This window comes from Saccopteryx leptura, chromosome X, assembly GCF_036850995.1.
Source record: "Saccopteryx leptura isolate mSacLep1 chromosome X, mSacLep1_pri_phased_curated, whole genome shotgun sequence".
Taxonomy (NCBI): domain Eukaryota; kingdom Metazoa; phylum Chordata; class Mammalia; order Chiroptera; family Emballonuridae; genus Saccopteryx; species Saccopteryx leptura.
Window position 1 is genome coordinate 626,214 of NC_089516.1, and position 15,514 is coordinate 641,727.

Below are 15,514 nucleotides of genomic sequence, written 5' to 3' on the forward strand. Positions count from 1 at the left end.
TCCATCCATCCATCCATCCAACCACCCACTCACCCACCCTACCATCCATCCATCCATCCATCCATCCAACCACCCACTCACCCACCCTCCCATCCATCCATCCATCCATCCATCCATCCATCCATCCATCATCCATCCATCCATCCACCCATCCAACCACCCACTCACCCACTCACCTACCGACCCATCCATCCATCCTTCATTCATGCACCCATCACCCATTTATCCATCACGAACGATGGAAGCTTCCCAGGGGAGGAGTCATTTTCTCAGGGCTTTGTGGCATAAATAGGAGTTGTCCCGCCAGGGGAATCAGGGGCTCAACACTTATGGCCCACTGGAGGGTCCGAGTGAAGACCCAAGGAGGATGGAAGGGCCTCACCAATCATTGCCAAGGTGCTGGGGGCCGATGATCATTTTCCCAGAGACGCACAGTGCCCTCTGTTGGACTAGAACTATTACGATTAAGTTGCCTGCAGGATGGATGGATGGATGGATGATGAATAGTTCTGCCAGAACTATTACGATTAAGTTGCCTGCAGGAGACTGGGTTTCCCGGGATTCTCCAACCTGCAGTCGGCAGCGGGGCTGAGGGAGCACTGGGTTCTGGGCGGGGGGTGGGGTCTGCGTCCCCCAGGAGCTTGCTAGAAACACACGCTTCCCTCTTATACTCAGAGATATTGCACAATCACATGGAGATGGAGGAACCTGGTTCGTCCTCTGTGCACCCTGGTGCTCACCTCCCTGAGAGGATGGAACAGGGTCGGGTTTTTTTTTTTTACCCAAAGTCCTCCTACCTCAGACCCGGGTCAGGTTTGCAACCATCGTGTGACGTTCAGAGCGAGCGTGCGGGATTGAGACTCAGACAGACTCCCGTATGCGCTTGACCGGGATCTACCCGGCATGCCCACCAGGGGGCGATGCTTTGCCGATCTGGGGCATTGCTCTGTTGCTCAGCAACCACACTATTTTAGCACCTGAGGTGGAGGCCATGGAGCTATCCTCACTGCCTGGGGCCAACTTGGTCAATGAGCCTTGGCTGCGGGAGGGGAAGGGAGAGACACAGAGGAAGGAGAGGGGGAGGGGTGGAGAAGCAGATGGGCGCTTCTCCTGTGTGCCCTGGCCGGGAATCGAACCCGGGACTCCTGCACACCAGGCCGACGCTCTACCACTGAGCCACTGTCATCAGAAAGTCCGCAGAGTCCCCGAGGTTTGTTCTTTTTCTTACCGGAAATGTTCCGAGGGCCCCCCACCCTCCCAGGGGACCGCCCCGCCTGTGGTCATGGCCAGTGGACGCCGCTCACGCCTGCGGGTGTGGCTGGTTTAATCGGGAACACCTCCATGTTCTGTGAGCTCAGCTTCCATCGTTGTCTGTCATGGCTTTTCACATTATTGTTATTATTATTTTTACTTGAACATTCATCCTTGATGTGAATTCATGTATCTATGGACCTGGAACCAGAGGGCTTCTGAAAACCAGGGCCCCCCTTACGAATCTCCGAGGCAGAATATTCCTTTAAACGTGCCTAGAAAGCGCAGATAGAGCGCCCCTTCTTGGGACAGAAAACGCAGGGCGCTTCACGTATTTAAAAATAAAATAAATGAAAACGCCACCGTTTTTTTTTTTTTGTCTCTTTCTTCCTTACCTGGGAATTTTAGGCTTCACCTCCGCGTGTCCAATGTGTGCAAGAAACCAGGCTTTGTCCTAGAATTTTCTATGGCCAGGGGACCCCGCCCCAACCCCCCCTGGCTGCCACACCTGAACCCCAGCTTTTCAGGGGTTTGGGCGCACGCAACTGGTGCTGCGTTCTAGAAAAACGTCTACCTGGCGTCGGTAGATGCGGGGCGGGGCGTGCACACACCTGGCTGCTGAGTCTTGTTGCTACCGCTTCGTGGGGCGCGTTCTGCAAGATAAATTTTTAGCGGGGCTCGGACAATGTAAGGATTGAGTGCCCCGGACAGTGGGTGGACGGAAGCAGGTGTGACCTTCCCGACGCCTCTGCTGGGAGGGAGGGCCCCACCAAGGACAGTGGGGTAAAGGGTAGGGTCCCCTTCTCTGCCAACCTAAACGCAGTACGTGGAGAAGCCAGTTGGATTATCTAGAAAGCTCTGGGAATGTGGCTGGCTCTCACAGAAGTCATCCCTGCCTACTTTTGCGGTTTCTATTACATCTTTAGTGTGTAATTCTTTTTTTTTTTTTTTTTTTTTTTTGTATTTTTTCTGAAGTTGGAAACGGGGAGGCAGTCAGACAGACTCCCGCATGCGCCCGACCGGGATCCACCCGGCATGCCCACCAGGGGGCGATGCTTTGCCCATCTGGGGCATTGCTCTGTTGCTCAGCAACCATGCTATTTTAGCACCTGAGGTGGAAGCCATGGAGCCATCCTCATTGCCTGAGGCCAACTTGGTCAATGAGCCTTGGCTGCGGGAGGGGAAGAGAGAGACAGAGAGGAAGGAGAGGGGGAGGGGTGGAGAAGCAGATGGGCGCTTCTCCTGTGTGCCCTGGCCGGGAATCGAACCCGGGACTCCTGCACACCAGACTAACACTCTACCACTGAGCCAACCGGCCAGGGCCAGTGTGTAATTCTTGCTGTCAGTGGGAATATCAAAAAGCCTGAGGGACCCTGGAGATGCTCGATTTTTATTTCTATTCTGATTTTTATTCTTATGTTTGTTTTTTTTTAATTTTATTTACGTGTATATTTCTTTAGGTGATGTATAGGTTCTGTTTTAAAATTACATACATTTTACTTTTCCAACTTATTATGATTATTATGATTATTTTTAAGTGAGAGGACAGGAGATAGTGAGACAGACTCCTGCATGCACCCTGATAGATATCCACCCAGATATCTGTCTGGGGCCGATGCTTGAGTACCAGGCTATGTTTAGTGCCTGGGGCTGATGTGCTCCAACTGAGCTATCCTCAGCACCTGGGGCTAATGCCCGAACAAATCGAGCCACTGGCTGAGGGAGGGGAAGAGGGAGAGAAGGAGGCGAGGGAGGGGAAGAGAAGCAGATGGTCACTTCTCCTGTGAGCCCTGACCGGGGATCGAACCCAGGACATCTGCACTCTGGGCTGACGCTCTATCCACTGATCTGACGAGTCAGGGCCCAATTTACTATTATACATTGTCATTTATTTCTATTCTAATTTTAATTCTCTAAGGCATTTTCCATATTTATATATTTATGTATATAATGTATGAAGTTCTGTGTCTGGATCAAATTATATAATTTTTATAATATACAGTTTTGCAATTTCCATAATTTTTATTATAAATACTTATATTTTACTTCTATAACTTTATATTTTATCTCTTTATTTCTATAACGGTTATGATGATGTTTTATAATGACCATAATTCATTATTAAACTTTAATATTATGTTAGATATTACATATATTTATTATATACAGTCTCAGGTATTGCTGTATTATGTCATTTATACAATATGTTACATGTCTTATATGTTATACATTTATTATATTTTATTTCTATTCTAATTTATTTCCATTTCAGTTTTACATATACAAATGACACATATAAACTTATATAATTTATAGCCTATCTATAAATGACATCACTTGTCCTTTCTCTGATTTATTACGGGAACTATATATTTTTTTTAACAGAGACAGAGAGAGGGACAGATAGGGACAGACAGACAGGAAGGGAGAGAGATGAGAAGCATCAATCATCAGCTTTTCATTGCAACTCCTTAGTTGTTCATTGATTGCTTTCTCATACGTGCCTTGACCGTGGGGCCACAGCAGACTGAGTAACCCCTTGCTCAATCCAGCGACCTTGGGTCCAAGCTGGTGAGCTTTTTGCTCAAGCCAGATGAGCCCACGCTCAAGCTGGCGACCTCGGGGTTTTGAACCTGGGTCCTCTGCATCCCAGTCCGACGCTCCATCCGCTGCGCCACCGCCTGGTCAGGCGGGAAGTGTATTTTCATCTGTTGGAAATTGCACGCCTATAATTTATTCCCATTTCCGTTTCAGATCATTCACAAGCTCCCTGTGTTCCAATCGTGAGCCGCACCGTTCATTTGTGTAACTCTTTCTGTCATTTCTGTTCTATTCCCCACCCCCCACCCGCCCCATCATTTACCTTTTATTGATAGGCGTTTAGGCAGTGACATTCTGCACGTGAGTGAGGTAACCTTTGGCCAGGTGGCTTCGTGGGTATTTCTACGCTCACTCTGCTTCTGCCCCGGGAGGCTCACCATGCTGGAATTGGAGAGGGTTGGAGGGTTACTTCCTGTGATGCACTGATGACGTTTTGGGTGGGTCGGTCCCAGGGGAAGGTGCCCCCCTCCTGCCCCAAGCCACCCGACTCCCCAGGGTCTGGAAGACCCACACGAGTTCCCCTGTGTGCGTCGCAGGACAGCTGACCACCCAGGAAAAACGGCAAAGATCGCTCGGATCAGAAAAGGGTCAGCGGGGAGTGAGCTGTCGGGGTGACTCACGCCTGTCACGCTTGTCACCCGGCGAGGAGGGTGGAAGGGACCACGCCCAGCGTGACTCACTGTCTGTTTTGACAACATCTGCGGCCGGCTGCGGAAGTCCGGCTGGAAACCACGGGGCCGTCCGGCCGGTGGATGGACCGCTCGCAGGTGGAGCGAGATCGTCGTGCCTGGGACGTCCTGCTGGGGCGGGCTCCCTCTCTGTATCCCTCGGTCCTGGCCCGTGTCTGCCCGGAGTCCCTGGCCCGCCTGTGGCCCTGGCACCTCACAGAGTCTGGAACTGGTGGACCAGTTGTCACAGATGCGTCTGTGACATTAGTCAAGGAGGAATAAATAGCGTGGTGCCCCTGCATTTTCCAAGGGCACCCGTGGGGACTTCCCTTTGCACACACACACACACACACACACATATGTGCACTCTTTCGGGAACAACCACCCTTGGGGGTCAGCAACACAGGGAAGGATGACACGTTTGTGCCTCATGGACTCACAAGGAGCCTTCCTTGATTGACACCCAGAGCCGGACGCCACCCCCTGACCCCTAATTTCTGTGGGGCTGTGTTTGGGGAGTCTTCCCAGGTGACACCTGCCTGGACCTTGGAGTCCCCTCTGAACGGCAAAACTGGTCAGGCTGGGGCCTTGCTGTCCAGGGAGAACCCTGAGAGATGCAACCCCAAGGTGAGGTCACTCAACCTGAAAAGTGAGGGTCCATCCGCCTGGAACTCAGGCGGGAAGCCCATCTCTCCCTGCAGGGTGAGGGAAATTCTTCGTGGTTTTTCCTGTCCCCTCTCAGACCTGTCCCAGGCCCCTCCCCGCCCCCCGCCCCGCCCTTGGTGACCTCGGAGTCCGGGGAGCTCTGGGCTGTGGGGGATGGTTTGGGGACTGGACGGTGGTGGTCAGCAGGGTCCTGAAGCAGAGGTTGTCAAGGAGGCAGACACAGCTGGGTGGTTGGAGGAGAAAGAGCTGAGGTTACTGGGTTGGGAGAGGGCCACGTGGGAGTCAGTGGAGAGCTGGCAGGGGAGCAGAACTCACAGGCGCAGCTCGAGGGGCACCCCGTGTTCCGGTGAGAATGGCTTTCGGGTCAGCGGCCGTGATGAACTCAAGACGCAAGTGGGCGGAACTGACCAGGAGGGGCGAGCTGGGGCTGCGGGTCCCGGACACAAACGCGGTCGAGAGCGGACAGACCCCACGCAGGAGCACGCCCACATATGCATGCACACGCACAGGAGACACACGCGTGCTCACGCGTGCCCTCAGCAGTCCGCGTCGGGCGATGGGTCTGTCTGCCTCGTGTCCCCACGAGCGACCGTTTGTTTCTGAGGCTCGGGTCACCCGGACGGACCAGGAGAGTTCAACGTGCGAAAGGAATTCACACGGGGGGGGGGCAGGGGGGGTCGTCGCCGTTGGGGTGGCCGTCGCTTCTTCCAAAATCTGTGTTTCCGCCCCGAAACGCTGCCCCGTCGAATCTCTCGGACCCTGTCCTGTTGCCGGCTTGCTCGGGGTTCTGAGCGAGACCCCTCGGATTCCGCTGTGGGGAGGGGGTCCATATGCACGCCCCCTGCAAGGTGGCCAGGAGGGTTAAAGACCCCCTGTCCCCTGTAGCCTCGGGGAAATCAGCTCCGTTGCAGGAAGAGGGGTGACTGTTGGTCCTGTCTGGCTCCGTGCAGGTGGAGGGTGGAGCCGTCATGATTCCGGTTCCGAGGTGGTCAATACAGCCGCCGTGGCGCTGGGCTGTCCCTGAGTCTTACACGTCTGACCTTTCCTGTAGGACGTGCGTCCTCTCTGCTTCTGGACTCGTCCCGTGATCCCGGGACCTGCGGGCCAGCCGGTCCGAGCAGGCTGTTTTTTTTTTCCACGGCTGCCCCCCCTCGCTCTGGCCTTCGAGCCGTCAGGAATGGCCGCCTAGAAACTGTCGGAATGAGATGGGCGTGTCCGCACGCGTGGATGAGGCAGAGGAAGGGGTTGGGGGACAAGGAGGGTTTCCCCACATGCTGGGGTCCCGGGAGATCGCACACAAAAAAAGCGTGACCTGTTGGCCCTGGCCGGTTGGCTCAGCGGAAGAGCGTCGGCCTGGCGTGCGGGGGACCCGGGTTTGATTCCCGGCCAGGGCACACAGGAGAAGCGCCCATCTGCTTCTCCACCCCTCCCCCTCTCCTTCCTCTCTGTCTCTCTCTTCCCCTCCTGCAGCCGAGGCTCCATTGGAGCAAAGATGGCCCGGGAGCTGAGGATGGCTCCTTGGCCTCTGCCCCAGGTGCTAGAGTGGCTCTGGTCGCGGCAGAGCGACGCCCCGGAGGGGCAGAGCATCGCCCCCTGGTGGGCAGAGCGACGCCCCTGGTGGGCATGCCAGGTGGATCCCGGTCGGGCGCATGCGGGAGTCTGTCTGACTGTCTCTCCCCGTTTCCAGCTTCAGAAAAATACAAAAAAAAAAAGCATGACCTGTTTTCCTGGGTCACCCGTGTGCCCGAGAAGTATACGTCGGTTGTACAAATACAGGGAAGCGGCCAGTGAAAGAAAGCCTTCTGCTGTCCATGTCTCCGGCACCATGAATTGGGAATTGATCCTTGCTTATTTCAAAGGACTGTTTTTTTTCTTCTTCTTCTTCTTTTTAGTGAGAGGCGGGGAGGCAGAGAGAGAGAGACTCTTGCATGTGCCCCAACCGAAACCAACCAGGCAACCCCCTCCCCCCTGTTTAGGGAAGAAGCTCTGCCCATCTTGGGCTGTTGTTCTGCAATGGAACTATTTTTAGCACCTGACATGGAGGCTTCATGGAGCCATCCTCAGCACCCGGGGCCGATGTGCTCAAACTCATCTAGCCACGGCTGTGGGAGGAGAAGAGAGAGACAGAGCGAGAACGAGGAAGGGGAGGGGTGGAAAAGCAGATGGCCGCTTGGTCCTGTGTGTCCTCACTGGGAATCGAACCCGGGACATCCACACGCCCGGATGAGACTCAACCACTGAGCCAACCGGCCAGGGCAGGACTGTTGTTGTTGTTTTTTTCACAATAAGGCCTGTGCAAAATCACCATGTTTCCCCCATTCTCTTCATTTCTGCTGCATTCTGTGTCCAGAAGTTGCTTCCAATATAAACTAGCCCATTACTCGCAAGCATTAGAGTGAATATTGAGACGGAGACAGGAGGTCACACATTCTCCCGTTTTCCAAAGCCACAGAATACTCCCCTCCCCACCACACGTCACACCACCCGCCCCCTTTAATTTTCTTTGTAAATGGTTTTCTTTGTGCAGCTATATACACACCGATCTGTTTCATAGGGACTGGAGCACCCTGACACGCAACATGAAAGGCTATAAAGATCTCGATATGAAAAACACGATACATTGTTCCAAAAATTAAAACGGTTTTCTTTTATTTTCAAGTTGACTTTGGATGGGCCTCGTTTCTAACTGGACTCTTTTTTTTCTTTCTTTCTTTCTCCTAGTCAATGATTTTGATTTATCGGATGCCCTGGACGGTGAGTCATATTAACAGCGTGTGTGTGTGTGTGTGTGTGTGTGTGTGTGTGTGTGAACCCTCTGTTGGGACACAGGACATTTAATTAGATATCATAGACTGTGATCCTGAGACGCATGTTTGGTGAGGAGAAGACGCCTTCGGTGGGTTAAATAAATACCACCCCCCGCCTCCCGATGGAGGGATTTTCACACCCTGTGGCGGTCACAGATGCCCAAGGGACATTGGCAAGAGATGGGGGGGGGGGCTGGGAATTTCAAGGTAGGCAGCCCCCCAGGGGGACGGAGCACAAGCCACAGCCCTCACCTCGGGTCTGATCTCTGGCCCCCCAAACTCATCCTTCCTACGGGGGCACAACTTTCACAAGGACCTGTGCTAATGGGTTAGAACCTCCACTTTCTGTCCCGGTCCCGTTCAGCGTCAGATCCACAGTGGGACGGGACTCCTGGTCTCCGTGGAAGCCACAACCTAGGCGCCTGTGGACGCTGAGGCCCGGTGGCCTCTGGAGTGACCGTTCCAGACTGCTTGGCCACCCCGTGGGCTCTCGGGAAAAGGGATACTCAAACCGTGATTTGATAAGTGATCTGTTTTGTTTTTTTTTTATTTCCGAACTACATTCGGGGGGTCTGGCCGCCGCTTACTTGGAATTCTATTTTCAAGTCTTATTTTTATTCAGTTTTAAGAATTCCAACAGAAAAAAAAATGATATTCTTTAAAATTCATTTCTTAAAAATATTTTCCTGTTGATTTAAGAGAAAGAGAGGAAGAGAGACAGAGAGAGAAACAGAGAGAGAGAGGGAGAAACAGAGAGAGAGGGAGACAGAGAGAGAGAGGGAGATGGAGAGAGACAGAGGGAGAGAGGGAGACAGAGAGAGAGACAGAGAGAGAGGGAGAGAGAGAAAGACAGAGTCAGAGACAGAGAGAGAGAGGGAGAGAGATGGAGAGACAGAGAGAGAGAGGGAGACAGAGAGAGGGAGAGAGAGAGAGGGAGTTGGAGAGTCAGAGAGAGAGACAGAGACAGAGAGATGGAGAGACAGAAAGAGAGAGACAGAGAGAGAGTCAGAGAGAGATGGAGAGACAGAGAGAAAGAGAGAGTGAGAGTGACAGAGGGAGACAGAGAGACAGAGAGAGGGAGAGAGGGAGAGAGAGGGAGACAGAGGGAGAGATGGAGAGACAGAGAGAAAGGGAGAGAAAGAGAGAGAAAGAGAGTGAGACAGAGAGAGAGACAGAGAGAGGGAGAGAAGGAGAGAGAGAGGGAGAGAGAGAGAAAGGGAGAGAGAGAGAGGGAGACAGAGAGAGAGATGGAGAGAAAGAGGGAGAGAGAGAGAAAGGGAGAGAGAGAGAAGAGAGAGTGAGACAGAGAGGGACAGAGAGGGAGAGAGGGAAAGAGAGAGGGAGAGAGAGAGAGAGGGAGAGACAGAGGGAGACAGAGAGAGACAGAGAGAGAGAGAGAGAGGGAGACAGAGAGAGAAGAATCAACTCGTTCCACTCAGTTGTTCCATTTAGTTGTGCGCTCATGGGTTGCTTCTCATATTTGCCCTGACTGGGAATCAAACCGGCGACCTCGGACACAACAGGTTGATGCCTTATCTACTGAGCTGACTAAACATTGAGGCAGATAAATAAGACGATTACATATCATTCACAATCCCAGGTTTCAATATTTCGGATTCATTCTGTCTTCTGTGTTCTCATTTGTTGGCTAAATAACAGGTAAATGCTAAAATAAAATTAAAAAACCCAGAAAGGAACAAACCTGCTTTGAAGATTCTTTTTGTGTGTGCTTTTTATTTTTTTTAAACCGGGGTACCCTGGAAGAGTCCAGTCTGTTTACCGGATGTACGTTTTCCTGACTGAAGTGTCTTTTTTTTTTTTTTTCAGACGTGAAGCCAACCTCCAAAAAACCATCAACCCCCAGTGATGGTAAGAACGCGGACAGAGTGACCAAGTTACGGTCACAAAGCCCCCGTGTCCCCAAGAGGTGGCCGTGTGATTCAGAGGCTGGGAACAGCGCCCCGTGAATATTGAAGATGGCCCTGTGACCCATGGGAGTGGACGGTGACTCTTCTCTGACACCCCTTTGGGGTCACCTGGAGCGTGTTTCTGGGTCCCTTGTTTCAGGATCTTTGTTTTCTTGGGAGACATCATTTCAGGGGGCCGGGCCGGGACTCCCCGGTGACCCCGTGAGAAAATTCAGATTTCAGCCTGCTTGTGGGACCTGCAGACGTCCCAACATTCATGGTTACTAGTTCCTTAAAATTAAAACTCCGAGATGAATGACCAGTAGTGAGGTGACCCAAGGGTCCCATTCCTGGGTCTTAAATGAATCCCCTCGGAGTTCAATCGATGCTGAAAGATATAGAATTACTATGACTTTTTCCCCCCCCCACCACTTTCTAGCAATAATATCGCTGTTTAATTATTTATTTAATTATTTATTTTTATTAATTATTTATTTAATTGTTTATTTTATTGTTTATTTAATTATTAATTGAACTCCTCTCTAGAAGGTCAGCTCATGAGAGAGGGGTGATGGTGGCTTTGTCCAAACCCACGTCCTGTGAGGGTTAAGTCCCAGATGGATGGATGGATGGAAGGATGGATAAATGAATGGTAGGTAGATGGATGATGGATGGATGGATGAATGGATGGATGGATGGATGATGGATGGATGATGGATGGATGGATGAATGGATGGATGGATGGATGATGGATAGATGGATGGATGGATAGATAAATGAATGGTAGGTAGATGGATGATGGATGGATGGATGGATGGATGGATGATGGATGGATGGATGGATGATGGATAGATGGATGGATGGATAGATAAATGAATGGTAGGTAGATGGATGATGGATGGATGGATGGATGGATAAATGAATGGTAGGTAGATGGATGATGGATGGATGATGGATGGATGATGGATGTATGATGGATGGATGTATGATGGATGGATAGACCAGTGGTCCTCAACCTTTTTTTGGGCCACGGACCAGTTTCATGTCAGAAAATATTTTCACGGACCGGCCGGCCTTTAGGGTGGGACGGATAAATGTATCACGTGACCGAGACCAGCGTCAAGAGTAAGTCTTAGACGGACAGAACAGAGGGAATCTGGTCATTTTTTAAAAAAATAAAACATCGTTCAGACTTAAATATAAATAAAGCGGAAGTAATGTAAGTTACTCATTCTTTCTCTGCGGACCGGTACCGGTCCGCGGCCCGGGGATTAGGGACCACTGCCGTAGATGGTGCTGAGTGCATCAGGGTCGCAGGAGTGAGTTTATACCGTCACGAGCTTCACCTTGGGGACCGGGAAGCCCCCCTCGTGCTTGGCGATAGCTCGGGACGTTTTCTTGGGTGGACATATAAGCGTTCTCAGACGAGCCGGGACTTTGAACAGAGTCCTTGAAACCCCCAAAAAGCAGCTGAAGTTGTCACATCGAACTCGCCACGGATAGCTGGCTCCGTGAGCACCATCACTGTTCAGCAGACTCCGCGCCTAAACTGGGTCACCGATGTCGGTCCCTATCTCTTCTTGACCACCACCTGGCAGAAGGTGTCGGTCCACCTGTAGGAGATGGTGTCAGGACCATTTTATCAGAGGGACGAGCGGTGTGGGTGGGGAACTGGGCTTTTCCGTGGAGACACTGGTCAGCCCAATGCTCGGAAAGGTCTTTAAGGGTGTTGAGCGTGCAGAGAAGGAACTTGGCTGTTCACTACTGTTTCCCCTCCTTCAGACGGTGGCTTCAGTTTGGACGACGCCCTCAATGACCAAGGGCACGGTAAGTCCCCCTCTTAGTCTGACCGGTGGTGCAATCGCCCCAACAGGTATCCTTTCAAAGAGCCTGATTGGTTTTTAAAATAATGCGTGACACGGTGTCTTTTTTTGGACACGAACACCTAGGGTGTATATTGCGTGTTATTCTTGAGTTTTTGGATTTTATCTGTGGGCTCATTTTTTTTAAACCTGGATGGTCTTTGGGGTGCATGAGGGAGAGACAGAAGGCAAACTGACCAGCCTTACCAGCTGTGCGCCCTGCACCATCCCTGACCCCCCCCCCCAGGGGCCCGTCCGCGGTTGAACGCCGTGCTGTGTGGCCCCTGAAAGAAATGGGTAATACTGATTGAATGCACCAGGGACCCAACGCTGTCATTTTCCACGGGGACCCACGGGTTTTGTAGCTAACTTGACCGCCTGTCGGAGACCCGTGAACTTCAGGGTGAAGCGTCCGGCAGGCGGTGTTCAGGAATTGATGGTGGGGGGTGGTCAAGTGTGTGGGCATCCCCACCGCGACCAGGGGCACGCCTAGTGGACCGCCCACACGCGAAGGGATGCTTCGTTTTCTCCACGAACGTGGCTCACAGATGCGATTCTCGTGTTTCACCAACAGGTGACCCCGGTCCGCCGAAGCCGAAACCGAATCCGGACCCCAGACAGCCCGGATCTTCTGGTGAGACCCCGAAACTCTGGGGTAGGGAAAGGTCCCATGTGTGGTGTCTTTCTGAGAATGGCCATTTCTGTCCGAAGGGGGTGATTTTTCGACTCCCATGGCATGGGGGCTGCCTCTGGTCTCTCTATCCAGAGGAGTCCCGGCTTTTCCGTCACATGCTGCTTTCTGTATGGTGCTTATGGAATGGCCATCGGTCGGACTCCGGTGGTTTTTGTGGCCCCTTGCGCGGATGGAGGGCGAGGTTTTAAATATGTGGAATCTGTGCTCACAAGAACATCCGCCTGAGTTACCAACCTTTTCTTTTGCTCTTTCTGGCCCACGGTAGAATTATCCGAGAGTAACCAGACTAGCCCCACTTCTGTTCTTCATATAGACAGATTTTTATATGTGCCCCGACCAGGATCCACCCGGCAACCCCTATCTGGGGCTGATGCTCAGACCAACCAAGCTATTTTTAGTGCCTGAGGCTAACGCTTGGACCAATCAAGCCACTGGCCGCGGGAGGAAAAGAGTGAGAGAAGTGGTCGAGGGAGGCGGAGAGAAGCAGATGGGTGCTTCTCCCGTGTGCCCTGAGCAGGAATCGAACCTGGGACTTCCACACACCAGGCTGATGCTCTATTCACTGAGCCAGCCAGCCAGCCAGCCAGCGCCCTCTTCAGTGCCTGATATGTGAACTTAAATGAAACAAATGCAGTAAAAAAAATGTCCATCTTTTCTTTATACTGGGTCATAACATTATTTTGTTTATTCATACTCTATCCATATTTTCTCATATCCTTTAACAGTGTTTATTCTATTACTATTAATGTCAGTGACCATGTTTTTCACTTCATAAGATGCACCTGACCATAAGACACACCTAGGGTTTTAAGGAGGAAAATAGGAAAAAAAAAATATTCTGAACCAAATGGTGTGTTAAATAAAATACCGTGTTTTTCGCTTCATAAGACTCACGGGCATTTTCCCCTGCACTTTTGGGGAGAAAAAAAAAGTGCGTCCTATGGAGCGAAAAATACAATATATACTTTTGTAACTAATCTCCATATCTGCACGTCTGTTTGTTTCCTACGACATGTTAGAGTTCTGAATCACCGAGCACATTCAAACCACGTCAAGCACTTTTTAAAAACAATATCTATATTCTCAGAAAAGATTCTAGAAGTCAAATCGTTTGGGTCAATTGTGTGTGAGCTGTGCTTATCATTTTTGACGGTTTTTTTTTTTTCTTTTTTACAACGTGACTCTGAGAATTGTACCTGTCCACCCTGCCTCCGACTGTGTGTGCGAATCTTTCTTTCTTCGCGTCTCCGAGATGGGTTATTATCTCCAGAAAATGTTCCTCAGAGAGGTCGCTTAAAATAGTACGCCACTGTGCCCAGTCAGTTAAGAGCATCGTCCCAAAACAGCAAGGTTGAGGGTTCGATCCCTGGTCACGGCACATATAGAAGCGGCTCCATGTTCCTCTCTCTTTCTTTCTTTTTTTATACAGAGACTGAGAGAGGGACAGGTAGGGATGGACAGACAGGAACAGAGAGACATGAGAAGCATCAATCGTCAGTTTTTTGTTGCGACACCTTAGTTGTTCATTGATTGCTTTCTCATATGTGCCTTGACCGGGGGGCTACAGCAGACAGAGCGACCCCTTGCTCAAGCCAGCGACCTTGGGTCCAAGCTGGTGAGCTTTTTGCTCAAACCAGATGAGCCCACACTCAAGCTGGCGACCTCGGGGTCTCGAGGAAACTGAGAGCCTTCGGTCAAATGAACCCGCACCTGCTCGAGCCCTTGGGGACATCTTGGACGTCGGTGTCACCCTGTCTGTTCCTTTGGTGGCGGGTCAGCTTTGGGCTCTGATACTGTTTCTACCTGTGCAGGAGTTTGTAAGACCCCCCCCCCACCTCCCGCCCTGCCCTCGCCGACTCAATGTGACTGATGGGCAACGCTGTTCTTCTCCCCTAGGTGGATTTTCCGACGACGACCTGGCCCACGGGACGTCCGGCGGAGGTATGGTGATGACTCCTTGTCCTGTCTCCTGTCTCTCTGTCCCTTTGATCCGCCCATGGCTGGCCGGTCCTGCGGGGTCACGGCGGGTGTCTGGAGTCCTCGCTCCGGAGCCCTTTTGTTCTCAGCTCTGCCATTGAACGATGCATCAAAGGGTGTGGACATACCTCCTTCCTTATAAAGCTGGTGCCTGCCTGCCCTGCTGATGGTTTGGGGACCTTGTGTCCTTGTCCACTGGGGCGGAGCTCGGTGGGGGTTGTCCACACGCCTCCTGATTGACCCACTCGCCTGCGTCTTCCACAATTATCTAGGGCTGCTCGTGCGTTGTTTCACGTCACGAGTGACACGTTGGCACCGTGTCCCCAGGAAACACACTGAGCGGACCTGTCTGAAAAGATGCCCCCCCCCCCAGCCCGCGGGGACGATTAGCAAGGATGTTTCCGCCTCTGTGAGGCTGTATAGCTCAGAGTAGCCTCCAAAACATCTTGAAGATAATCAAGCCACGGGTTAAAAACAGTATATTAGCAACGATGTTTCCACCTCTGTCTGTGAGGCTGTATAGCTCAGAGTAGCCTCCAAAACATCTTGAAGATAATCAAGCCACGGGTTAAAAACAGTAGATTAGCAACGATGTTTCCACCTCTGTCTGTGAGGCTGTATAGCTCAGAGTAGCCTCCAAAACATCTTGAAGATAATGGAGCCACGGGTTAAAAACAGTAGATTAGCAACGATGTTTCTGCCTCTTGTCTGTGAGGCCGTGTAGCTCAGAGTAGCCTCCAAAACATCTTGAAGATAATCGAGCCTCAGGGTTAGAAACAATAGATTAGCAACGATGTTTCCACCTCTGTCTGTGAGGTTGTATAGCTCAGAGTAGCCTCCAAAATAGTCTTGAAGATAATTGAGCCACGGGTTAAAAACAGTAGATTAGCAACGATGTTTCTGCCTCTTGTCTGTGAGGCCGTGTAGCTCAGAGTAGCCTCCAAAACAGTCTTGAAATAATCGAGCCTCAGGTTAAAAACAATAGATTAGCAACGATGTTTCCGCCTCTGTCTGTGAGGCCGTGTAGCTCAGAGTAGCCTCCAAAACAATCTTGAAGATAATTGAGCTGATGGGACTGGAC

General features: G+C 51.4%; 1 protein-coding gene across 1 annotated transcript in view; it reads left to right on the plus strand.

The window, feature by feature from the left end:
- Positions 1–15,514, plus strand: part of CD99 (CD99 molecule (Xg blood group)) — a 44,035-nt gene that overhangs the window by 13,359 nt on the left and 15,162 nt on the right. The window contains exons 2-6 of the mRNA XM_066357701.1: positions 7,908–7,940; positions 9,821–9,862; positions 11,683–11,727; positions 12,337–12,396; positions 14,353–14,397. Of these exons, the coding sequence (XP_066213798.1) occupies positions 7,908–7,940; positions 9,821–9,862; positions 11,683–11,727; positions 12,337–12,396; positions 14,353–14,397 (225 nt within the window). The remainder of the gene's footprint in view (positions 1–7,907; positions 7,941–9,820; positions 9,863–11,682; positions 11,728–12,336; positions 12,397–14,352; positions 14,398–15,514) is intronic.